This window comes from Schistocerca americana, chromosome 5 (assembly GCF_021461395.2).
Source record: "Schistocerca americana isolate TAMUIC-IGC-003095 chromosome 5, iqSchAmer2.1, whole genome shotgun sequence".
Lineage (NCBI taxonomy): Eukaryota > Metazoa > Arthropoda > Insecta > Orthoptera > Acrididae > Schistocerca > Schistocerca americana.
Window position 1 is genome coordinate 502,454,092 of NC_060123.1, and position 27,555 is coordinate 502,481,646.

At 41.3% G+C, this 27,555-nt stretch overlaps 1 protein-coding gene across 1 annotated transcript in view; it reads left to right on the plus strand.

The window, feature by feature from the left end:
• Positions 1-27,555, plus strand: part of LOC124615774 (spatacsin) — a 395,474-nt gene that overhangs the window by 333,279 nt on the left and 34,640 nt on the right. Inside the window, exons 31-32 of the mRNA XM_047143873.1 lie at positions 1,685-1,792; positions 19,048-19,308. Of these exons, the coding sequence (XP_046999829.1) occupies positions 1,685-1,792; positions 19,048-19,308 (369 nt within the window). The remainder of the gene's footprint in view (positions 1-1,684; positions 1,793-19,047; positions 19,309-27,555) is intronic.

The following is a 27,555-nucleotide window of genomic DNA, read 5'->3' on the forward strand; positions in this document are numbered from 1 at the left end:
ACGCCCTCGCTCAAAGTCCGTCAACTGCACATACGGTTCACCTCCACGCTGTCGCGGCATGCTACCAGTGTTAAAGACTGCGATGGAGCTCCGTATGCCACGGCAAACTGGCTGACACTGACGGCGGCGGTGCACAAATGCTGCGCAGCTAGCGCCATTCGACGGCCAACACCGCGGTTCCTGGTGTTTCCGCTGTGCCGTGCGTGTGATCATTGCTTGTACAGCCCTCTCGCAGTGTCCGGAGCAAGTATGGTGGGTCTGACACACCGGTGTCAATGTGTTCTTTTTTCCATTTCCAGGAGTGTATATCAGTAAAGCATGCCATGATTTCCAAAGATATGATGACCTACAAGTACGACACAAATGTGACACTTCAGACCTTTCCACCAGTGTGCTTAATACATGGTTCTCAGGTCTTTGGATGGATCAAACTGTGTAAATCCCAATTAATATTTTGAGCATGTAGACATGGTCATCAAAGGGAGACTTCTGTCACCTTTAGGACCAACTTATTTTTGTGGAGAACTGTAAAGAAAAGCACTACAGTCAGCAGAATCCAAGTCTTTCTGCTTTTTGTAATATGTGGATGACATGTTTGTGATGTGGCCTCATGGAGTAAAAACACTATCCATGTTGCTTCAGTGCATGTCTGCTCAATCTGAATATGTAATTTTTGAAGGACATCAAAAAGGATCACACTTTGCCCTTTGTGGATATTTTGATATGAAGGAAAATTGACAGAAAGTTAAAGCCCAGTTCGTTCTATTCCATTGACGTATTTGTTAGTGGAACCATTTGACATGTATATATTTGGTAATAATATCAAATAATGTGTGAGTATTACATAAATTCTGACTTCTGCAAATCCTCCGAGCAGTAATGCAGTCATTGTAAATAGGTGTTGTAAACTGATTTTCTCTGTGATGATGTGTGGCTACAATAGCCTAAGAATTATCCCATGGATCTCAGTGTATTGTACATTTACACTTTTTGTGGCAAGTTTGTTATTACCTCTTAAATGAAAATATGTTTAAGATTCTTTTGGGTATTCCACATCCATGAGGACTATTTCATTTTGGATCTGTGGAGGGAACTTTAGCATCTCTCTTCTTTGTTTGTAAAAAATGTATTATATTTTCTTGTTTTATACCATATTGTACATTCTTGGTGATCCACTCACTGCACTGTGGAATGAAAACTATATCTAATCTTCATTATGTAATATTCTGTTTGTGTTAATCACTTTACTGTTTTAGACTTTCCCTTGTTAAGTCAACGACTTTCATAATCCACTTAATTAACAGATTGACAAGTTCTACTCATGAAAATCACAGTTCTGGGGATATACCCATAGTGCGTCTTAATTTTTTTGTTTTAGAATTATGTAAAAATTTCAAATGCAACTTTTTAACTTACGTTCAATTGATGTCTGGTGTTTAATCTCATTTGCGCCCTGATTTAAATTTGTGTAAGGACAATTTGATAGTTTTGTGAAATTACTGGTTCATGCAGGCATTAGTAAAATTCTGATTACAGATTGCAAAAAAGATATTATCTTTAATACACTTGAGATATAACATAAGATTCCTATTATATCATTCTTGCAGTCCTATGACGACCCTTATCTTTCTCACTGTGCAAAATCCAAATAGTATGATGTGTTACACATTCCTCTTCTTTCCAGGTCCGCTTACTTACTGGTGTTGGTCGGTATATGGAAATGACTTACATTTTCCAGATACTGAAAGAAAATGCACATTTTGAACTTCTGCTTGGAAAAGGACTTGACAAGGTATTATTCACAGTGCACAACTAAATTCATAATATTTAATATTGTGTTATGGTTAAAGCCTGAAAATTATCAGAATTAGCAGCAGCACACTGAGATATGATTGTTAATGTAAATATCTTAGATGATCATCTGTAACTTCCAAAGCTGGAATTTTTATAGTCCAAATCAAATTATCTGATGTTTTACACCATTGTGCAATGCAGTGTCCACATTGTCCTGTTATCCTTGTGCTAAAATCATCTCCATCGTTTTCTTTATGAAGTTCTCAACTCAAACTGAACTAAATACTGGAGTTTGGGTTTATCAGACAAAGACAAGGGTTTTAACAAGAATATTTCTCTAGGTTTCATTTCCTAATCAAACTCTCTCACCACTGCTTAATTACATTAATTACCTCTGTTTTATGTTTGTCGGTGTTCATTTTATAACCTCTTTTCAAGATGCTGTCCATTTGTTTCAGCTGCTGTTGAGAGAGTCCTTTGCCATCTTTGATAGAACTACAGCTTCATCAGCAGATCTTCAAAAGTTTTTATTTCTTCTCCCTCAACTTTAATTCCCTTTCCAAAATTCTTCTTTGTTTCCTTCACAGCTTTGCTTAGTGTACGGATTTAATAACATTGGGGATAGGGTGTAAACCTGTTTCAATTCCTTTTCAACCACTGCTGCCCTCTCACAGCATTCGGCTCTTATAATTGCAGTTTGGTTTCTGCACAGGTTGTAGATAACCCTTTATTCCTTCTATTTATCACAGATACCTTCCAAACTTTGAAGAGCATATCCCAGGCAACATTGTCAAAAACTTCCTCTAAATCTATGAAAGTTATAAATGTGGATTTTATTTATAGTGCAACAGTGTTAAATCTATTATGTGATTTTTTTGTTTTCATTACAGTGTACAGAAAACAGTTGACTGAATCATAGTCAAAGCTGTGAGATTGATCTAGTTATAAAACATTCATTGAAAGGTGAAAGAAACAGCTTGATAGACAGCTAATATACTACAGTATGTAACTGTAGCTGACTACTAGATTAAATACTGGTGATTCAGCCATGCATTAAAGTTGCCATTGTAAAGAGATTAGGTAGGAGATGAGGTTGTACTTGAATTTTTATATGTGCCACACTCATTTGAATTTTGTCATCTAAATAAAGGGGCAGGTCCCTGTTTGAGTTTACATTTGCACATTTTTTTCATGTTATAAAATATACTTTGTTGCGTTGGTAATGTGAATGGCTGAAAGCAAGGGGAAACTCCAGGCTTTATTTTTCCTGAGGGCATGTAGCTCTACTTTATAGCTAAATGATGATGCTATCCCCTCGACTAAACTATTCCAGTGGCAAAATATTCACTCATTTTGATCTCTTGGTGGAGACAACTCACAAGAATATTGTCACTGGGAAAAAAGCATGAAATGTTAGATCCCTTAATCATTTCGACAGGTTCAAAGTTCAAGTTAGATATAGTGAGAGCAAATGAAGTACGGGGGAAAAGGGAGCTGTGGTCAGATTAATGCAGGGTATACATCACAGGATGCTGAAACATCATAAATATGGCTGGCAAAGAGTTCTTGGGCTTCCAGCTGGGTGGTGGTGTCTTCAAACTGCTACGTTTTGACGAGTGACATACTCATCATCTTCTGGCGAAGTGCCGAGACTTTGCGGATGCCGGTCCCTTTATACCTGCAGTGTGCCCCCCACCACCTAGCCGCAGGAGGCTGGCTCCAGAGGAGCCGGCGGGCGGGGCAGAGGGGGAAGCGGGTGCGCCGTTCGCGTCTCTGTCAGAGCATTCTGATCGCGTCTCGTGAGCTGGACGGTTCTTGTTGCGTTCCTGGCGTATTGCGGCTAATGCTGGATTCCAGGCCGTGCTCAGTTGATAGCCTTCATCCCTGTTCACAAGATTCTCGTGGACCCGTATTTCTATTGATTCTTTAATGACGCTATCCCAATAGCTCCCGGCTCGGCACAGCACCCTGGTGTTTTCGAAATCAAAGGTGTGGTTTTCTTTGATGCTATGTTCAGCTATAGCAGATTTCTCCATCTGTCCAAGTCGAACATGCCTGATGTGTTCCTCGCACCTTTTAGAGATGCAGCGCTGCGTTTGACCAATGTACTGCACACCACATTCGCATGCAATGCTGTATATACCAGGTGTGTTTAGTTTGAGTGGGTCTTTAGCTGAGCCCAGCAGCTCTTTCGTCATCGGCGGGGGTCGGAAGACGGTATTTATGTTTGATTTTCTTAATAGCCTCCCGATTTTGGCTGATGTGGGCCCCAAATATGGAAGAAAGGCGAGTCTCTTGTTAACTTCCTCTTCCTCTTCCTGAAATTTGTCAGCCTGTCTCCTCTTGAAGGCCCTGCTAATCTGTGTTTCACTGTACCCGTTTTTCCGAAATACCTCTCTTAGGTGGTTTAATTTGTCTGAGAGGCTTTCTTTGTCACAAATGACGTGCGCCCTATGTACCAAGGTGGTCAGTACTGACTGGCATTGTGCCGGATGGTGGCAGCTGGTTGCATGGAGGTACAGGTCTGTGTGCGTCTTTTTTCTATATACTGAATGGCCCAGCGTGCCATCCGCTTTCTTCCTGATCAGTATGTCCAGGAATGGAATTCAGCCATGCTCTTCTACTTCCATCGTGAAGGTGATATTCTCATGTATGCCGTTTAGGTGGTCCATAAACTCCTCCAGTGCCTGCCTGCCATGCTGCCAAATCACGAAAGTGCCGTCCACATAGCGGAAGAAGTGCCTGGGTTTACGGTGAGCAGTTTGTAGTGCCACCTCCTCAAAGTGTTCCATATAAATATTCGCGATCCCTGGAGCAAGGGGAGATCTCATGGCCACTCCATCCACTTGTTCATAATGCTCTCCATTGCACTTGAAGTAGGTGGTCGTAAGTGCATATTCAAAGAGCTTCACTGTTTCAGGCTCGAAGTGCTGATTAAGGAGCGCCAAGGCATCTTGTAGCATTACTTTCGTAAACAAGGAGGTGACGTCGAAGCTCATGAGTAGGTCATCACTCTGTATTCGGATGTCCTTCAGTATTCTAACGAAATCTGCAGAGTTTTTCACGTGATGACTGCAGTGTCCCACCAGTGGTTTCAATAGTATCGCCAGGTATTTGGCCAGTCCATAACTGTGCGAGTTGATAGTGTCCAGAATCGGACGTAGAGGCACCCCATCTTTGTGAATCTTGGGCAATCCATACAGGCGCGGTGTCGCTGGCACTGTGGGATACAGCTGTTTCTGCACTGCCTCTGGTAGATCTGAGTCCTTCAGTAGCACCACGGTTTTCCTGGTCATTGTCAATGTAGGGTCCTTGTTGAGTTTCCTGTAGGCTGGGTCTTGCAGCAGAGAGCTGATTTTCTGTTGGTAGTCGACTGTGCGAATCAGCAGCATCGCATTTCCCTTGTCTGCTGGGAGGACCATGATGCCCCAGCATCATCCCTCAGTGCGCGGATAGCCTCTCGCTCCGGCACAGTAATGTTGGCTTTAGGGAGTCGTGACTTGTCGATGATCCTGCAAGTCTCCCATCGGATCTGCTCTGCTTCCTCCTTGGGTAGGCCCCGGATTGCTTCCTCTACGCTGCTGATGATGTCCCGTTTCGGTATGGTCCTTGGTACAGGTGCAAAGTTCAACCCTTTCGTGAGGACAGAAGTTGTGGCTGCATCTAGCACCTTATCTGTCAAATTTACAATAGCTCTGGTGATATTTGTCACCTTCTGGGTTGACTGAGCTCCAGAGAGTCTGCCGAATTTGTCGATCTGTTTTGCGGCAACATGTTGTTTCTGCACCTCACTGTCAGTGTGAGAGCTGCAGTCAACCCACTCCCAAGCGTGTGCCGGTAATGCTTCTGCCATTTTCAGGTGACATGCGATCAGGATGCATGCATTCTTGTCCAGTTCTTGCCGTGTATAGTGAATGCATTCCCTGACAATGGCCATCCCTGCTCGCCGAAAAATATGTTCGGTTTTCTTCGTTTTCACAGGATGTCTTAATTCCGCAAATCGTGGCAAGATGTTCTTGTCTCGGCAATGTTGGAGGAAAGCCAATGAGCTGAGCAATTTGGCTTTCCTGTTGCGTTCTTTCTGCAGCAGCTTGAAGCTACAGAGCATCTCCTCCCCGTAGTGGTGTCGTAAATGTATACAGCATTGCATTGCACGCGAATGTGGTGTGCAGTACATTGGTCAAACGCAGTGCTGCATCTCTAAAAGGTGCGAGGAACACATCAGGCATGTTCGACTTGGACAGATGGAGAAATCTGCTATAGCTGAACATAGCATCAAAGAAAACCACACCTTTGATTTTGAAAACACCAGGGTGCCGTGCCGAGCCGGGAGCTATTGGGATAGTGTCATTAAATAATCAATAGAAATACGGGTCCACGACAATCTTGTGAACAGGGACGAAGGCTATCAACTGAGCGTGGCCTGGAATCCAGCATTAGCTGCAATACGCCAGGAACGCAACAAGAACCATCCAGCTCATGAGACGCGATCAGAATGCTCTGACTGAGACATGAACAGCGCACCCGCTTCCCCCTCCATCCCGCCCGCCGGCTCCTCTGGACCCAGCCTCCCGCGGCCAGGTGGTGGGGGGCACACCACAGGTATAAAGGGACTGGCATCCGCAAAGTCTCGGCACTTCACCAGAAGATGATGAGTATGTCACTTGTCGAAACGTCGCAGTCTGAAGACACTGCCACCCGGCTGGAAGCCCGAGAACTCTTCGCCAGCTGTATACGCCGGGAAAGCATACATTCACATCATAAATACGTTCCACATTGGTCAGTGAACTTTTGGAGTATGCTGAAGAATATAATAATATAACTTTCCGCCACCAGATAAAAAGAAAAGCGCTCTAACCAGTCCGGACGTAGTGCGGGTGCAGGGAAAGTGGAGGAATGGTCAAACACATGATAACAGTGGTTCCAGCACATTTATGAGCATTTATTAGCATATAGTCACAAGTTACATGTGTTCAGTACTGTTTCTTGACTGAGCAACAAGCTGCATCCGTAATACAGGCTGGTTGACATTTGCTCGCAGCATATCCAGTGTAATCAGAGCATTATGTTTTCTTATGCTACCTTTCAGATCAGAAAGCATCTGGATACATCCCTGATAGACATAATCTTTCAGATATCCCCAGAACCAGGAGTAACATGGATTTAAGTTGGGAGATCTGGAAGACCACACATCTTGAAATTGCCTAGAGCTGCTGCGGTCATTGTTAAACATTTGTCAAAGCAAATCTTTGAACTGGCAAGTTACATGTGGTGTCACCCCATCTTGCATGAAAATAGTGGTGTGGACACAGATGCATTCTTGCAAGCTGGAATTGTCTTGCACAAGATGGTCCTTATAATGCGCGGATATCACTGTTCACCTGAAAAGCCTGTGAGGTGTCATCTCCTCAAAGGGACCAAGAACAAAGAACCTTGTGGAATCACACCACTTAGTCACCTGAGTTTCTGAGGATTCACAGAACCAGGCAGAGTAAAATTTGCCTCGTCCACCCAAAGAATATTCCCCAGCCAAACGTCATTCCTTCTATGTGTGCCAATAAATGAAGGGCAAAGTCACGGCATTGTAGCCTATCTCGGAGCTTCAATTTATACACATTCTGAATCTTGTAGGGATACCAGTGTAAAGTGTGCCACAAAATTTTTGAACTGGTGACTAGGCAAGAGAGAATTCCTGTGTGACAACTCAAGCACTGGATGCAGAATTCAAGGCATGGTTGGCTTTAGCTATAGCATATTCAACAACAGCTGCCTTGGAAATGGGGCACCTCCCTTTCCCAGCTGCACCACCTAGTTCACCTGTTTCTTCAAATTTGTTAACTGTATTCTTTAGTCCATTTATTGGTGTGGAGCCTCTTTGCAGCTGTTTCTGTCAGCGATATTCTTGCTATTATTGCTGCTGTTCAGGTAACACAACTTTACCAATAATGCAGAATCTTTCTTCTCAATAGCCATTGCATTTTGTACAGACAACTTCAACCTTCTTAACCTTTTACACCAATAGTCACTTCACAAAAGATATTAACATGCATTGCCAAATGACAGACAGCATACTGGCGTCAAAACAGGAAACATTTCACACACTGACTGGTTATAGTGCCATATTTTCACCTGGTGGCAGAAAGTGGAACTATTATTTGTTCCAGCATATTTTGCAAGCACACCAATTGATTGAAACAGGAGAAAGGAATACCATAGAAGATGAATGGGTGGCTTCAAGAGATGACATAGTGATGACAGCTGAGAATCAGATAGACAAAAAGGCAAGGTTTGGTAGAAGTCATTGGATATCATAGAAGAATTTAATTTATAACCAGATGAAAAATAAAATAGCAGCAGTGGAAGCAGCCAATAGAAAATACAGATATCTAAACTGTGAGATTGACAGAAAGTGCAGATGTCTAAGGAATGGTTAGAGCGCAAATGCAAGGCTGTAGAGTCATAGACATCATAGAAGGGCTGCACATGAGAAATGAACTTTATGTCCATATTGCAGAAAGGAGATAGAAAGTAAATGAAGATGAAGTAGAGGTATGATATGGTGAGAAAAATTTGACATAGCACAGAAAGATTTAACTCGAAGCCAGATCCTTGAAGTAGTTGGCTTTTCCTCAGTCCCCAAGGATCCAAACTGCAGATATACACTTGAGGACAAATCTAATGCATCAATTATTCCATATCATCTCAGTTCATGTGAAGGCAGCCATCAGCATGTCTGCTTGTCAACGCCTGTACCTGTTCAAAAATCCCAAGTATGTTCTGAATGCATTGACAACCATCCACATTGTGTTCCCAAAGATCATCAGCACTATCAACAGGCCCAGATTACTCCAAAACGCTTAAATACACAAAAAAAATCCAATGGGTTGAAGTTGGGGAACCTGGAAGGCCATGGAATTGGAGGGCCGTGCCCAAAACACTTGTTGTTGAAATGCCGTTTACCAGCTGTGAGGTATCTGAATGATGATAAAATCAAATGAGGGCAGTTTATCATGATGTAATTTATGCCTCACTTGCAGTGTTTTGAAATGAAGGTAACTTTAGACATTAACAGTGTTGCAACATTGGCATGACTGCATTGTGGGTACATCATATCAGGGAAACCATTGGCTTCCAGACCTAGCTTTATTATGATTATTTGTTTGTTTTATTGTCCTCTATTCATCCATTTCACTAGTACCTATAATAGTCAAATATCCTGTATATGACATAGGAAGAATACTGTCAGACTTCAAGAATCAATGTAATAATTCCAATTACAAAGAAGGCAGGTGCTGACAATGTGATTATTACCAAATTATTGGTTTAATAAAACATGGTTGCAAATGATTTACAGAAGAATGGTAAAACTTGGAATATTAGTTTGCTTCCCAGAAAGAATGTAGGGACAACCTTACAACATCTCTTAGAAGATATGTTGAAGAAAGGCAAAACTACATGCTGTAGCAAGAATAAACACTGTTTTTGGAACATAGTACTTTATAGAGCAACACGTAAGATACAGGTTGCACGTAGCACTGAACACATTGACTGGACAGCAGTAACACGGGGTAGAGAATAGGCTGAGCACTCGTTTGCAGTCACTTAAATAATACAGTTTCATTGACAGCTCACCAGAATGCACCTGGGGGCCAATCCAAGTGGCCTTTGTTAGGAGGCCTGTGAACTGTATGGACACACAATCTCTGAAACGCATGTGTCATGAGTGAAGGTACATCACTCCTCCCTTCAATGGGTACAGAAAAACACTAGACACAGAAAAATACATTGTTAAAAAAAAGTGAAAAATACAGAAAAACCACTGGTACAGAAAATAGCCCTGGTACTGAAAACAGCACTGGTACCATGCAGAAGAAGGAAATCAAATAGCTCTGATCTCACAAGGTCCTCAGATTATGTAATGGAAAACACCAGTGACTGTACTGACATCCCTTCCATCACCCGAAGGCGGCGGCTACTGCAGCATGTGGCAGACAGGCACCAGCAAATAGGGGCAGAAGTGACGAGGGGTGGTTTGCCCACCGTCTCCCTCGCGTGAGAGGCCGTAGGGCAAGACCGGGGATGGCAGCCTAGGAATGGGGATAGAGGTAGGAACCCCAGACAGCGATCTACCAGGCAGTGACCCCCACTGTGATGCTATCGCCTGCAATACAGGAACAGGCATCAGCAATGCGAGAGGTGTTGGATGCTCCAGAACAGAATCCTCTGGGCATGACCGCAGCTGGTTAAAGTGACAGGACGTCCACCCTCAGGAGTGCAAACGAAGCACAGGCACTGGCCCCGGTGAGGCTCAATGGTGGTAGGAACCCAGTTCAGGCAGTGGCTGAAACCACAAGCCCAGACAGATGCAACTAGCCAGAACCATCGCGCAGCCACTGATGCCTGTGGGTATGTCATCAGTTGCAGCAGGTGAAGAGGATCCATACTTGGCATACATGTTGCCGCTCTGCTGGGCTCTTGTACCCCACCTGAATGAGACAGTACAAACTCAAAAAACAGTCTAAAGCAGCTTCAGGGGACCTACCAGGTACATACTTCCACATCTGAGTCTTAAAATCTGAATGATGTGTTCGGCCTCACCACTAGATTGAGGATGAAATGAGAGAGCTGTTAGTGGTGAACATCACTAGCCCAACAACAAGATGTAAATTCTTATCAGCATTCATTGTATATGGAAGTCCCTCAATTGCAGAAAATCTTAGACAGAGCCGAAATAGTGGCCACTGTGGATGTGGACAGACAATGCACCACTTAGGGAAACTTGGAATAGGCATCCACTATGGTGAGCCAATATTGACATAGGAAGGGCCCAGCGGAATCAACATGTAGACTGCCCCACAGTCACTGTGGCATCATCCAGGGGTAAAAAGACACCCGCAGGACCGCCTATTGCTGAACATAGTGAGTTCAAGTGGTGATAAGCCACATTAATATCCCCATCTGTACCCAGCCAGCACACATGCAGGTGGGCCAAAGCTTTGGTGTGAGGGGTCCTCCAATGACCGACTTGCAGAAGCCACAGTACATTACAGTGTAACTAAGCAGGAATCACAACCTCCATAGCTAACAAAAGAACTCTGTGAAACACAGAAAGGTGGTGCTAGAGGGAGATGTAATTAAACAAGGGATCCAAGGCATGACCCGGAGGTTTTTCTGGCCAACCGTGCTGCACAAAAGAGAGGACCTGACTAAATACAGGATCTGTGGCGAAGGCTGATGCTTTTGTGGCCCTAGTGATGGGAAAGCCATCAACCACATTCTGGTTCTCAGTACTTAAGTAGAAACAAAGCAACTCATACTGAGTGAACTCCGGGTGTGGCCCGATCAGAAGCTTAGATAAGGCATCAGCGTTGGCGTGTTGTGCCGTTCACCAGTAATAGCTCTGATAATGATAAAGGGAGAGGAAGAGAGTCTACAGCAGCTAAAAATGCCGGGATGGGAGCTGAGGAGCTAAAAAGAGCAACCTATGGCTTGTGAGCCATGATTAAATGGAACTTAGAACCATACAAGAAGATGTGAAATTTCTTGAGGGCAAACACAATTGTTAAAGCCATCTTTTCAGTCTAACAGTGTCACTGCTGAGCAAAAGCTACAGTCTTCAAAGCGTAAGCATTGAGTCTTTCAGACCCATCCATGTATTTGTGCACCAACACTGTGCCAAGACCATGCTGAGAGGCAATTGCAGTTAACACGAGATGCTAACCCAGAGGAAAAGTGGCTGGACACGGGGCATGTTGAAGCTTAGATTTAAACAAAGTGAATGCTCGATTACGTGCTGCAAACCAGAAAAAAGCCACATTTTTATGCAAAAGCATGTGCTGGTGCTGAGCAACAGTGGATGTGTCCAATAAAAACTTATGGTAGTATGCAGCTTTACCTAGATATGCCTGCAGTTTCTTAACGGAGGTTGACTGTGGCAAAACCGCAATTGCGTCAGCATGATGATGCAATGGCTTGACCTGCATGAAAAACCTCAAAACCTAGGTACTCAATTGATGGCTGAAAAAAATTGAGACTTTACATGATTGCACTTGAGACCTGTATATTGAAAAACAGAAAACAGTGATTGGAGATTACTGAGATGGTCTTCAGTGGAAGACCCCAAAAAAAACAATATCATTAAGGTAATTGAAGGAGGTTGGTACAGAGGCTGTCAACTGTTCTAAAAGATGCTGAAAAATTGGGGGTGCGCTAGCGACACCAAAAGGCAGGCTTTGAAATTGGTATAGGCTGAAAGGTGTATTGACAATGAGAAGGTACCTAGAGGCCTCATGTAAGGGACATTGGATTTACATTCTCAGCAAATCAACTATGGAAAAGAAGTGGCCACCTGATAATTTTGTGAGGAACTCATGAGGATGGGGTGTAAGGTATATATCCATCGTTGACTGTGTGTTAATTGCGACATTGAAGTCGCTGCAGAGGCGAAGCTTTCCGTCAGATTCTTAATGATGACTAGTGGTGTAGCCCATTCGCCGGAAGAAACAGGTGAATAACATCAAGTGACATCAAACAATCTAATTCAGCCATTACAGAGTTGTCCGATGTGATGGGCACTCACTGTGCCCAGGGAAAAAAAAAGAAAGAAAGAAAGAAAGAGGGCGGGCAGACTCTTTCATGGTAATGGGGGCCTTAAAACTGGTAGCACAACCAAGCCCAGGGGAAAACAGAGACGAAAACTAAGATCGGAGGGCCTCCAGTTGCTGTTATGGAACTTGATCTTATACTAAATTTATCTCATCAGCAATGAAGAACCCAAAAGCATTTAACACAACTAACCTGAACAGGACTGCAGTATGGGAATGATCCACAACAAGGGAGGTGAGAGGGTGAACAACAAATTCGTAAGAGACGGGAGTGGGTAACTGACCTAGGATTGGAAACTGCTATTTATTCTATGCAACCAACTTCCATGAAACCTGTGTGAGGGGAGGTGAGCCCAAGTCCACATATGTGTATGGATTTACTAAAGTCACTGCAGTTTCAGTGTCTACTTGGATTTTTGACAGTTTGCCAAACACACAAATTAATAAACAATTTGTTTGGGAAGAGAGCCATTATAGAGATACAGTTTATCTCCATCAGCACTACTGTGTCCACCACATTTGAAGATGAGTTACACAACAATGCAACGTGACCTTTCTTTCAACACTTGCTGCAAACAGCCCAACACTTAGGGCATGGAACATGCTTGTATTGGATGAAGCTGTATGGGCAAGACGGAAGGGGGCCATGCGGCTGCTGTTGTGACACAGCCTGTTGCTGCTGTGGCCATAACCGGTGCTGCCCCATGTGACGCTGAGTCAAAGGGTGTACTGATGCCATAGCTACCACATCATCCTGAACACTTGCAGCGTGCCTAACAGGGGTTGACTGACCAATTTTCAGTACCTGTCCCCATGCAGCAATCTGATCGCCTGCGGCCCGTGATACTTCAGAGGATTGTACTATATCTGTAACCATCAGATTCTCACATTGAAGTGCTTTTTCATGGACTTCCCTTATGTGTGGTCAGACAAATAATATCGTGCGCTATGTAATCAGTGTAAGATTTGTAATGGGTACTAGTGACAAATTGTCAATAGCGGCTCAACCCATGTAATTCTGAAGCCCAGGCTTTGTAAGTTTGGTTTGGGCATTTCTGACAATGGTAAAATTCTATGTGCATTGCAATGATATGCATTCTGTCACAATAACAGATTGAGAGAAGCTTGCACATTTCATCAAATGATAAGCTGGCTGGGTCTTGCAAATGCACAAGTTGGCACAACAACTGATAAATGCGTGGCAAAAACCAGGAAAGGAAAAAAAGCAAGCCCTACACAGGTTTGTATCACCCACGCAAAAAACCGGAAATGCTGGTGTAACCATGTCTTGTAGGTGTTCTAATCTTCAGCTGATTCATCATATGACATAAATGACAATTGTTTCACTGACGGGAGAGTAACCTGCCTTGAACATACAGAGGCAACCTGACTGAGAGTTGTGGTGAAAACGTGTTGTCATTCTGTGAATGGTTGCTGCTGGTCAGTGATACATTGCATTATTTCTTTCATTGAAATGTTTGCCAGGTAACTGAGCACTGAGACTAACACACACAGGAAACATAACCCTCACTCGTCACCAAGTTTGCTATAGCAAGAACAAACACGATTTGTGGAACATAGTACTTTATAGAGCAACACATAAGATACAGGTTGTGCATAGCATGGAGCATATTGTCTGGACAACAGTAAGAAAGGGTACAGAATAGGCCAAACATTCGTTTGCAATCGTTTAAATGATACTGTTTCTTTGGCGGCTCACTAGAGTGTGCTAAGGGGCCCACCCAAGTGGCTCCTGTAAGTGGGCCTGTGAACTATATACAGTAGATGCATGATCTTGAAATCATGCATGTCGTGAGTGAAGGTACATCACTACATTTATAGCATTTGTAGATTTAGAGAAAACTTTTGACTGTGGTGACTGGAATACACTGTTTGAAATTATGAAGGTAGGAGGGATATACTACAAGGGGCAAAACTCATACAGAAACCAAACAGCAGTTATAAGAGTTGAACAAAATTCAGTAATGTTGAGAAGGGAGTTAGACAGTGTTTAAATATACCCCTGATGTTATTTACTCTGTATGTTGAGTAAGTTGGGAAGGAAACCAAGAAGAAATCTGGAAAGAGAATTAAAGTTCACGGAGAAAAAATCAAAATGTTGGTGGGTGGTGACAATTTTGTAATTTTTTCAGAGATGGCAAAGGACTTGGAAGAGCAGTTGAGCAGAATGGATAGTGTCTTTAAAAGAGGTTATAAGATGAGCATAAACTAAAGTGACAAATTGAAATGGAATGTAATCAAATTGGATTGGATGATGCTAAGGGAATTAGATCGGGGAATTGAGATAATAAAAGTAGTAAATGAGTTTTGTGATTTGGGCAGCAATATAACTGGTGATTACCAAAGTAGAGAGGATATAAATGCGGACTGGCAATATCAAGGAAAGCATTTCTGAAAAATATAATTTTTTGAACATTAAATGTAAATTTAATTGTTAGGAAGGCTGTTCTGAAAGACAGTATTTGTCTGGAGTGTATGACAGTTATATGTGATGTTTTTGATGTGTGAACTGCTACATTGTTTTGGTATCTTTACTGCAATATATAAATCTTGTAATTAATGTAGTATTTTTCTCTATAGATAATAGCAAATTTGGAAATAACTTTTACTTAAGGATTTTTTGTTGTCCTATTATGCAAAAATTCACACATATTATACACCAGTTATGCAACTGACAGTCTACGGTACATGTTAAAAACAGTAACATACAATAATGAACAATCAGGAAGATACTTTATGTGTTGTGAACAGTGGTAATGGGAATTAAGCTTCGCGCATGAAATAAATAAAGGAAAACATTGACTGGCAGCAGCAAATGTTATTTTATTTTAAACAAAGAAAACCTTGTTTTTGCACTCACACTATTTTACAAACTATTTTTAATGAGTTAAATAAAAGAAACAGATATACAGGGTGTACACAATAATTGTTTATAATGTAAATTGTAAGACATTTCCAGGGGCAGATGTGGACTCTGACCACAATCTATTGGTTATGACCTGTAGATTAAAACTGAAGAAGCTGCAAAAAGGTGGGAATTTAAGGAGATGGGATCTGGATAAACTAAAAGAACCGGAGGTTGTACAGAGATTCAGGGAGAGCATAAGGGAGCAATTGACAGGAATGGGGGAAATAAATACAGTAGAAGAAGAATGGGTAGCTTTGAGGGATGAAGTAGTGAAGGCAGCAGAGGATCAAGTAGGTAAAAAGACGAGGGCTAGTAGAAATCCTTGGATAACAGAAGAAATATTGAATTTAATTGATGAAAGGAGGAAATATAAAAATGCAGTAAGGGAAACAGGCAAAAAGGAATACAAACGTCTCAAAAATGAGATCGACAGGAAGTGCAAAATGGCTAAGCAGGGATGGCTAGAGGACAAACGTAAGGATGTAGAGGCCTATCTCACTAGGGGTAAGATAGATACCGCCTACAGGAAAATTAAAGAGACCTTTGGAGATAAGAGAACGACTTGTATGAATATCAAGAGCTTAGATGGAAACCCAGTTCTAAGCAAAGAAGGGAAAGCAGAAAGGTGGAAGGAGTATATAGAGGGTCTATACAAGGGCGATGTACTTGAGGACAATATTATGGAAATGGAAGAGGATGTAGATGAAGATGAAATGGGAGATATGATACTGCGTGAAGAGTTTGACAGAGCACTGAAAGACCTGAGTCGAAACAAGGCCCCCGGAGTAGACAATATTCCATTGGAACTACTGACGGCCGTGGGAGAGCCAGTCCTGACAAAACTCTACCATCTGGTGAGCAAGATGTATGAAACAGGCGAAATACCCTCAGACTTCAAGAAGAATATAATAATTCCAATCCCAAAGAAAGCAGGTGTTGACAGATGTGAAAATTACCGAACTATCAGCTTAATAAGTCACAGCTGCAAAATACTAACACGAATTCTTTACAGACGAATGGAAAAACTAGTAGAAGCCAACCTCGGGGAAGATCAGTTTGGATTCCGTAGAAACACTGGAACACGTGAGGCAATACTGACCTTACGACTTATCTTAGAAGAAAGATTAAGGAAAGGCAAACCTACGTTTCTAGCATTTGTAGACTTAGAGAAAGCTTTTGACAATGTTGACTGGAATACTCTCTTTCAAATTCTAAAGGTGGCAGGGGTAAAATACAGGGAGCGAAAGGCTATTTACAATTTGTACAGAAACCAGATTGCAGTTATAAGAGTCGAGGGACATGAAAGGGAAGCAGTGGTTGGGAAGGGAGTAAGACAGGGTTGTAGCCTCTCCCCGATGTTGTTCAATCTGTATATTGAGCAAGCAGTAAAGGAAACAAAAGAAAAATTCGGAGTAGGTATTAAAATTCATGGAGAAGAAATAAAAACTTTGAGGTTCGCCGATGACATTGTAATTCTGTCAGAGACAGCAAAGGACTTGGAAGAGCAGTTGAATGGAATGGACAGTGTCTTGAAAGGAGGATATAAGATGAACATCAACAAAAGCAAAACAAGGATAATGGAATGTAGTCTAATTAAGTCGGGTGATGCTGAGGGAATTAGATTAGGAAATGAGGCACTTAAAGTAGTAAAGGAGTTTTCCTATTTGGGGAGCAAAATAACTGACGATGGTCGATGTAGAGAGGATATAAAATGTAGGCTGGCAATGGCAAGGAAAGCGTTTCTGAAGAAGAGAAATTTGTTAACATCGAGTATAGATTTAAGTGTCAGGAAGTCATTTCTGAAAGTATTTGTATGGAGTGTAGCCATGTATGGAAGTGAAACATGGACGGTAAATAGTTTGGACAAGAAGAGAATAGAAGCTTTCGAAATGTGGTGCTACAGAAGAATGCTGAAGATTAGATGGGTAGATCACATAACTAATGAGGAAGTATTGAATAGGATTGGGGAGAAGAGAAGTTTGTGGCACAACTTGACCAGAAGAAGGGATCGGTTGGTAGGACATGTTCTGAGGCATCAAGGGATCACCAATTTAGTATTGGAGGGCAGCGTGGAGGGTAAAAATCGTAGAGGGAGACCAAGAGATGAATACACTAAGCAGATTCAGAAGGATGTAGGTTGCAGTAGGTACTGGGAGATGAAAAAGCTTGCACAGGATAGAGTAGCATGGAGAGCTGCAGCAAACCAGTCTCAGGACTGAAGACCACAACAACAATGTACCCCAGTGGTTAAGAGGGAGTCATGATGAACAATTTGATATAGGACACTTGTGGTTGAGAAACTATCTCTAATTGGCTGACAAAAACCACTTAAGGTGCAATGCATGTGCATTGCACAAGATTTTCAATATTCTTTCACTCTCATCATGCATGTTGTTATTCCTAAAGAAGAAATGAATAGTGTTTTTTTTGTGGGAAATTCAATTAAGTTTTGAGGCTATGGTTTTTGAGTTATTCAGTAAAAACATAAAAAATGATCTTCAAATGCACTCCCACCCCACATGGATCCCCCCACTTGTCAGAATTTTTAGTATGTTGTCATGGCACTTTCTGCTACCACTGTGAAAATAGCTTTGTTTGATCTTCATTGGCTGTGCAGTTATGCTACCAGGTTTATAGTGGAGTTACATTTTGTGAATTTTTACAGCATAAATTTAATGATTGAAACATTTTGTTTGGCCTTCATACCACAAAACTACTGTGTATGCAAGGTCCAAGTTTCGACCATGAACAACACACTAAATATCCCAACCAGTAGGGGATGCTTGTGGACATGAGGATGAATTTTGCATCTGAGTTCTTTTAGTCTTTTTATTAACTGGTGTTACCTATATTTATCCAATATTTTATTTATTTTTTATTTCCTGTCCATGTGATAATGATAAAGGTAAGCAAAGAAGGGGACTAATTTGCAACATACTCTGTTAGAACCTAACAGGAATTCTGTCATGGCCTTATGCCTAATTTATTCTCAGTGGTTTACATTCCTTTGCAATAATAAGGATGTATCATTTCAGAATTAAACTTTCATTGTGTAGTATACATGCTGGTGTGGAAATTCATGACATTGAAACTTTATGTCTGTCTTCGGCTCAAATTTGAACCCATTCACAGCAAAGCCTGCCCCTATGAGAAAACAATGGGAATGCTCAGAGAACTTGAAGGATAATGTCTGAAATGAAAGTAACATTATTCAAGTTGTGCAAATTTAGAAAAGCAGTATGTGAAGAAGACTGATTCTGCTGCATCTATCATGTACCTCTTGCAGGGACTTTAACTGTGAGAAGTGAGAAATTAGAGTGCACTTCAAAGAATACAGACAGTAGTTTATCCCTTTTATGCACTGTTTGTATGTAGACACTGATAATCAGTGGAAAGAGTAAAAGTAACCAGTAAAAGTAACCACTCACTGTAGAGAGTTGAGTCATTGAGCAGTAGATAGGCACTTAAACAAAATTTAAGTTGTAGCTATGCTTTCAGACAGTGCCCTTGCTTAAGAGTTCACACACACACACACACACACACACACACAAACACACACACACACACATACATGTGCGCGTGCGCACATGCACATGCAGAGCATCATGTCTCTGTACCCAACTGGCTCTAATTTAACCCTCTCAAAATAACTGAGGTAGTTATCATTGTCAATCAGTGAATAATCTATGGAATATCACAAATGAGCTTTCTTTTATTTAGGTCCGTGGTTTAAAGGTGGCCCTACTGGATTTCTTGCGACAGTTCTGTCCTCAAGATAAGGATCTCTTCCGTCTGGTTGTTCTCCATTTTAGTATGTTTGGAGATGCTGCAAATTTGTGGGAAGCTGATGCTGATGAAGCCATAAGTAGTGCGCTGACCTCAGCGGACGAGAACAGGCAATTACCTAATACAAGTGATGTTAAACAGTTGCTTCAGAAAGCTGTAATTAATTATAGTGATGCAGCACGGTATTACTTGAAGGTAAGGTTACCAGACTTGTGAAAACAAATTCATTTCCTTACATTTGACAATAACTGCACAATAAATGTTATTGCTAGAGTACTGTGCATCAATAATTTTCAAAATGTTTCACTGATTTACTCCATTGGATTCAGCTGGCACAATTTAGCCATAAAGGTGTGCGTTACTCCTAAATTCTTTACATACTACAGAGACTTACCATTACCATATGATTAATGCAATATATTCATAAATGAGAAACACAAACCATAGATGCTTCACAGTAGTGAAGTGAATAGTGTAGAACAACTGGAGTTTGTGTTTCTCAGTTATAAACATCAAGTTGTTCTATCAAATATGAAGTTGGTTAATAGTATCAAAGGAAAATTCAATTGAGAAACCTAATCAATATGATAAGGAATTGCTGGCCCTGTGCTTACCTCCAGGATGCAAAATGTTCAGTGCTGCCAATAGACACACATAAAAGTAAAGATGATGACATTGTCCTCAGTTTTGTACTATTAATTCCTTCTTCAGGGAGGAGACGAATGGAGAGGAGAAAGTTAGAAAGGAAAGGCAGGTCATTCAGACCCCAGAATGAGAGGGACACACCTGTAATGGATCATTAAACCAGCAGATGTTGCACAGTGGGACGAAACTGCTAGACTGAGTGAGGTGATACAGCGGTTAGCACACTGAACTCGCATTCGGGAGGACAATGGTTCAAACTGGTCCCCTGCCATTTAGGTTTAGTTCTTCCACGATTTCCCTAAATCCCTGTAGGCAAATGCCATGATGGTTCCTTTGAAATGGCACAGCTGATTTCCCTCTACATCCTTGACATGATCTTAGCTTGTGCTCCATCTCTAATGACCTCCATGTCAGTGGGACATTAAGCCCAATCTTTCCTTAATCTGCCAATACCACTCCTTCTTGCTGCAACCATCTTGCTTGATAACGTGCACAAACCCTACAAATTCTGTGCACAATGTGCATATCTAAACTTACAAAACTTACAAATAAAAATTAGCTGTATGTTTGGTGATCTTCATTTGTGAGTACTATAAATATTATACAACATATCACTTCACTTTAGTGGTATGTTACACCTGTCTATTGGCGCGGTACTAAACATTCTGCCTCCTGAAGATAAGAACAGACCAGAAATTCTGTCTAATATTTATTAGTTTTCTCAATGAGATCTGAAGATATTCAACCAGTCATTGAGAGAAGAATTCATTCATTCATTCATTCATCCATTCATTCATCCATCCATCCATCATACATCATGTGCTACAGATCTCCCACCAAGAGGGAGAACCTTCCAGGATGTATAGTGAGCCAAGGTATACATTAACAAAAGACAAGGAAGAATGTAATATACATTATGCTTGGAAGTTAGATATAGCAAGGGAGTATATATTAATATGTTTCATAAATTATCTATAGATTGGAAAAACAGAATTGGATGACTCAACAACTGAATGTTTGAGTAGAGTAGGAAGTGAGGGGTCTCTCTCTCTCTCTCTCTTTCATAAAAATGTCCTCTCTTTTCAAATAACATGCACTTGTAATACAGTCCGAAAAGTTCTTATGTACTATGACTATTGATGATCAAAGGTTGTACATTTAAGTAAAGTCTTTGTGTGAGAAAACTCAACAGGAATCCACAGTTATTAAATAACCAGTGAATTTGCAACAAGGGCTATAGAATAGTGGTGGTTCTAAATAGTTATAAAGACTATGTCATATTACATACGGTAAGATGGTTTAAGGTAGATGAAAGCAGTAATAATGTTCTTAGTTCCAGTTGTAATTTGTACATGTAATACACTTAAATCAAAAGGGAATGTGATGTATTTAACACCTTCAAAAATTCTTTAGTTGTAGATGGTTAATGTCAGTACAAGCCGGGTAGACTGTTGTTCGATGATTTAATCATGCATATATCTCAACATGGTGGAACTGAACTACTCGAAAAGTCTTTCTTGCAATTAGTGATAAACTTTCTTGAATGCAGTCACAGAAGAAATAGCAAAGAAATGTAACAGCGTGTGAGAATTCATGTCACAACTTAATGTTAATTCACCAGGAATAGTATATTCAAGTTATCCTGTAACTATGCAGTAAAAACTAAAAACTAAACTATGCACATGATGCATACAAAATAACAGTACATAATAGCAGATGATTGCTAAATCAGCCCCCTCAGTGGAAGAGGAGCGTTATCCAAAAAGCAGCTGGAAAATGGTGCATGCCACTGTGGGAATCGCTGGTGATGGAGGCAGTACTGGTGGCATTGGTGTTGGTGACCAGGCAGCTGTTAAATGAGGCTGGAGCCTTGTAAATTCTGATGAGAGTGCTTCCTGAAATATGTATGCTGGCTTGACCCTGACAATGTAAATCGTGATTGTTTCCTGTTAATCAAAATGTCAGGTGCTTTTTCTCCCCTTGTGAGTACGCAATGTGGGCCTGTGTATAGAGGTTGTAAAGATAGTTTGATGTCCTCTGTGCGTGACATGGGAACAGGTATTGAGATCCTGAGGCACAAAAGTAGAGGCTGTTCCACATGTGGAAGGCTGGTTGAAGTGGATCAGGATCATGCGGTCTCTGAGTTGATGTATGAAATCAGGCTGATCTTGATCTGGCGATGGCAGAGTATTCAAGTTCACAAATTCTCCTGGTAGACACAACACCTCACTGTACACTAGCTCAACCGATGAAGCATCTAAGTTTATAAGTGTTCCTGAGGCCCAGTAGCACCATGGTAAGGGCCTTAGTCCACCCAGTGTCATGGCTCATCAGTGCTGCTTTAAGTGAGTGGTTTTATGTCTCAGTTACCTTTATGGTGGCTGGGTCATAGCTCATCATTTTGTGGTGGATTGTGCCACAAAATTTAGCAAATTAGGTGAATAGATGGCACTGAAATTGTCGCCATGGTCTGTCATGCTGTGCAGTGCAAAGCCAAATCATAATGCTCAGTGTGATACAAAAGCGGTAGGTAAAGTTTCCGCTGAAATATTGTTGGCCGGTGCAGCTTCTGGCCAGTAGGTTAAATGGTCTATCACCGTGAGTAGATAAAATTGGCCATTGAATGATGGTAATGGCCCATCATCGTTGATGTGGGCATGAGTGAAGCAGGTGGTTGTGCTTGAAAAGTTCCCTACAGGTGTGTGCATATGTCAGTGAGTCTTGCTGTACTGACATTTAATGCAAATCCTCACCCATACATGGCAGTCTTTTTGCATCCCTGATCATACATAACAATTTGTCACCAGGTGTACGCCAGGGTGACTCAGTTCATCTAAAGTCACATGTATGTTTCTTCTGAATGCAACTGGTAGGAAGGCATGAGATTTTGAAGTTGACATGTCATAATACAGTTTAACGTCAGTTCCAGGAATCTCAGTTAGCTGCAACTCTAATGTGGTGATGCTGCTGTTACTAGTTCCTGTTGCTCCTGGTCTGTTTGTTGTGCTTCAGCAAATGTAGTGTAATTGATTGTGCTGGAGATGCTGCTGACCCAAGAGATGATTGGGCACCACATTCTTACTACCAGAAATGGGTTGAACATTGGTGCTAAACTGTAAGATGAACATGAGCTGGTCATGCTACCTTGGGAAACAATTCATGTTGTTCTGATGAAAGGCATAGGTCAGCAGTTTGTGATCAGTATACATGATAAAATCTTTGGGTATCAGCTGAGGCCTGAAGCTTTTAATTGCCTTGTACATGGCTAGAAGTCTCTGGTCATATGTACTCCATTTCCATTGCGAGGGTGACAGATTGCATGAAAAGAATGCTAGTGGTTGCAATGCTTCATTGCAATGTTGCTGTTGCATTGCACAAACTGCCATCTGTCTAGCATCAACTACCAGTGCCAATGGTGCATTAGGCTCAGGGTGTGTGATGCTCTTTTTGGTTTCTTCAGATTCTGAGGTCATACTATCAGTTCATGTTATGTGTGAGTTGCCCTTAGTCTTTGGGCCAGAATGTGCTGCAGTTAATCGCTCTTGAAGCTCAGCCAAATGTGGCATGTGGCGTTGGTAGAAATTTAACATGCCCAGGAATCAACACAGTTCTTGGCGGTGCTCGGCCGTGTGATCTGCAAGATAATGTCCGCCCTCTCAGATAGTGGTGGTGATCCTCCTGATGATATTCTGTGTCTCAAGAAATCCACTTATGCCTTGCCAAATATACATCTTTCTGTGTTGAGAACAATCCCATGTCATTCCAGCCATTTGAACACTTCTACTAAATGTTAACGATGCTGCTCAGATGAGGCCAAAAAATTCAGAATGTCATCAGGATGGGTGGAGCAAAAAGACAGACCTTATAGCACTGAGTCAATAAACCTTTGCAATATTTATGTGGCATTCTGGAGACCAAATGTCTTAAACATGCTCTCAAATAGTCCAAAAGGTGTAATTATATGTCTTCAGGATAGCCTGTGCCACCATGAGTATCTGCATGTATACTTTAATACAGTCTAGTACACTGAAGATATCGGCACTACTCAACATGTAATTGTAATCACACAACAAATGGCACAGGGTATCTGTCTGGTATCGTTCTGGTCTTAAAAGCTCTCTTTTACCACTTTCAGTGCTGTTTGGGAGGATTTGCACATCTCATTGAAACTGAGGATTTTGCGGGCACTAGTGTAGCTACTAGTAGGGCCATTCAAGCTACACAGGCCTCAGCAGATGAGCCTGACAAAGACTTTCCCACACCTTGCTGACCATCCAACAAGAATGCCATGTCCTTGGACCAAAAAGTGGCATCCTCACTAATGTACTCTGGGACTGTGGGCTAACAATCTGCATCCCTTAACACTTTGAGTGCCGGCCATTTATGCAAATCTACTTACCCAATTACCAGCTCATTTTCTCCTTCACTCAGTGTCAGAAATTTTTATAGGACTTTTTCCCTCTGGTGCAGATTCAATAATAATCATAAATATGTTTTTGTCTCAGACAGGAATAAAGATTATTATTTCCTCTTTGAATACATGTCACTTATTGTGCCTGCTTTGTAACCTTTCATCAGCACAATCAAAACTAAAGAAGATGTTTTTATGTAGGAAAAAAATTGGTTTTGCATCTTATAGGATATTTATTTTTTAAAAATTGCAGAATTTATGTACTCGTATACAGAGATAATGACTGTCTTGCATGTTTTCTCCTACTGTCATGTGACATCTGCAAATGCTTCAGCAATTCTGAGGGTCCTGTAGCAGCAACTGGCATTGTGCTTTCACTTTCAGTGCTCGATTCTGAAGTAGTATGTGTATGATGAATGAATGTAAGTGACATTTAGCATAAGTGCAAAAAAAAAAAAAAAAATGAGATAAGGAAATGTTGCAATAAGTGATTTCATCTGAGAACTTGTGCAGGAAATATAAGTGAAAAATTTAAAAGATTACAGCAATTGTCTTACCCAATATAGATTCAGCATAAGTTGGATCTTCATCTGTGTCATTGCTGTCAAAAATATCACTCAGATAATCTTCCAATTCATAAAGTATGTGGAAAATCCCAGCATCACTCAGTGGGCCACCACTTGACATATTGCTTCAAATAAGAATACCCTCATATTGGTGTCTCATAGTCGACTGCCACATTAGCTTGTTTCGCAATGCCAAAAGCTTTGTTGTGTGTTCAAGTGGCAGAAATGTGTACTACAAGTATTTGTCTGCCTTCTGAGAACTGCTGGACCAGTAATATTACACGTAGGAGCTAGGAGCTGAATGAAGAAGTCTGCCCTTAATATTTTGAGTGTGGAAGTTCTTGCTATGATGCAGCGAACGGGGTGGCCGAGCGGTTCTAGGCGCTACAGTCTGGAACCGCACGACCGCTACGGTCGCAGGTTCGAATCCTGCCTTGGGCATGGATGTGTGTGACGTCCTTAGGTTAGTTAGGTTTAAGTAGTTCTAAGTTCTAGGGGTCTGATGACCTCAGCAGTTAAGTCCCCTAGTGCTCAGAGCCATTTGAACCATTTTGATGCAGCAAACAAATATTATGGGTATGGCATTCTTTGCACTGCTAACAGCAACATACTATTATGTGCATAACACTCTTAAGTGTTAAACCAAACTGACGAACTTCAAGAAGAAAACCAATACAGGCAATAGGGTGACAACTTTAGAATGGAGGTGGATAATGGAAATTGGGTCTTGGAATTTACAAATCCTCTACAAGAGTGGTAAACAATAACAAGCTGTACCAGAGTTTAACAGTTATAAGCTAGACAGTATGCAAATGAGTGAAGTTGATGCAACCAGACTACCATAGGAGATGACTTTTCTCTATTCAGGTAAACCAAATGAAGATGATGGTCACATGAATGGCACTGGCATTATGCTAAACAAAATGGTGGAGAGTAATCTGCTGGACTGGAAACCAATATCTGATAGAATTATAACAGTGTGGGTTAAATGTCAGTGCAGAATGTAACTGTTGTCTGCAAATACAGTTTATTTATGCATATAATATAATGGTTAATTACAGTGAAATAATCATAATTGTAAAACTGCTAAGCACTTCTATATCAATACTTCATTTTTAGCTCAGAGGCAACATGAAGAATCAAAGGGTTTACACTGCACCTATAAACTGTATAGCAGATGATTCACTGTTCACATGACTGTCCACGCCAGTCCCCTCCAAGTATCAACGGCATTTGGGATTGAAAGCTACACAGTGCCCAATACAAGTTGAGTAGCAGTTCCCCTGAAGACATGGGTGGTGGTGGTGGTGACGGTGATGGTGATGGTGGTGGAAGATTAGGTGTGTCCTGTGTCCTCATAGAACTACATGTAGGATGTACCTCAGTGGTAGCTGGAATGAAGGCTGGCTTGAGTCTGTCAGTGGAGATTATGATGGAAGAGCCATTGATATCGACATTGAATGTTTTGTTGTGGCATGCAAAGGCCATGTATTGACCATCATATGGTGGTTGAACAAATACCACCCAGTCTTTCTCATTGTTTTCCCAAAAAATGTCTTCTTCACCAGTTATACAGTAACCTGTACTCCCAGATGAGAGAGGCTGTGAAGAGATGAAATTGTTTTATTACAAAAATCAGCCATAACAAATGGTTACACTTGTGGCATTGATACATTGCAGTATAGCACTATATTTGACCTCGGCATTCATACACATCACAGATGTAAGCCTGACCATGCTTCTTGCTCTTCATGCTCTTAAGCTTGCTGTATCCGTCATGGGCATTGGCAAGTGCTATGAATTTAAATTCCTTCACGATGGCATCAGTATGCGATAGTGTGTGTGCTGATCTATTCTGCCCATCATCAACACACTGAATGTCCATAAAAAATTTTTGCAGTGAATTCCAGATGTTGTCAATGGCACGGTAAATGCCGTGTCTGGCTTCTTATTGAAAGCAAACGCAACTGGCTTATGGTCTGTAAGAAACATAAAATGTCTTCATTCAAGGTTTCACGTGAACTTTTTGATTGAAGCACTTGTTCCGTAGAGCTCATGGTCTTAAGTTGGCCAATTTGCTTGTGAAGCTGATAATTTCTTGTAAAGAAAGCTAGAGAATGCCATCTTTTGCACATGTTGTCACAACAAGGCACCAGTTGCAGTTGATGATGTGTCTACCATAACAGAGATAAGTGCATCAGGAAGAGGATGAGTGAACAATGCGGCCTATGAAATAGCAATTTTGCTTTGACCAAGGATGCTTTCTTTTTATCAATTCGGTGTAGTGGGTCTCCAGTTTTAGGCAAACCTTTTAGCATTTCATTGAGAAGTGATGCCAACAGTGCATGATTGTGCACAAAAGTCTGTAAAAAATTGTTAAGTCCAAGAAATGGCATAAGTCTCATATTGGAGTGGGCTAGGGAAACTGGAAAATAGCTTCTACTCTGTCTTGAGATGGCAGTATTCCTTGTGGATTTATAAGATATCCTAAAAATTTTGTTTCCATTGCTCTGCAGACATATTTTTGCGGGTTAATCACAAAGTCATGTTCTCATAGTGTAGTGAATAGTTTCTGTAAATGAGCAAGAAATTCTGCCTCACTAGGCGATATTACAAGCAGACATAATAGACATAATAGAACTCTAATCTATAATTATGTCATCTATGAAGCACTGGAAAATCTGGCAGCATTGTAGAGTCCAAACGTATTCACACAAATTGACAAAGACTGAATGGAGTGCAAACAACAGTTCTCAGCATATCTTCCAGTTCAATTGGTATATGGTAAGAAGATAGACAAGGTTGATCATGGAAAATACA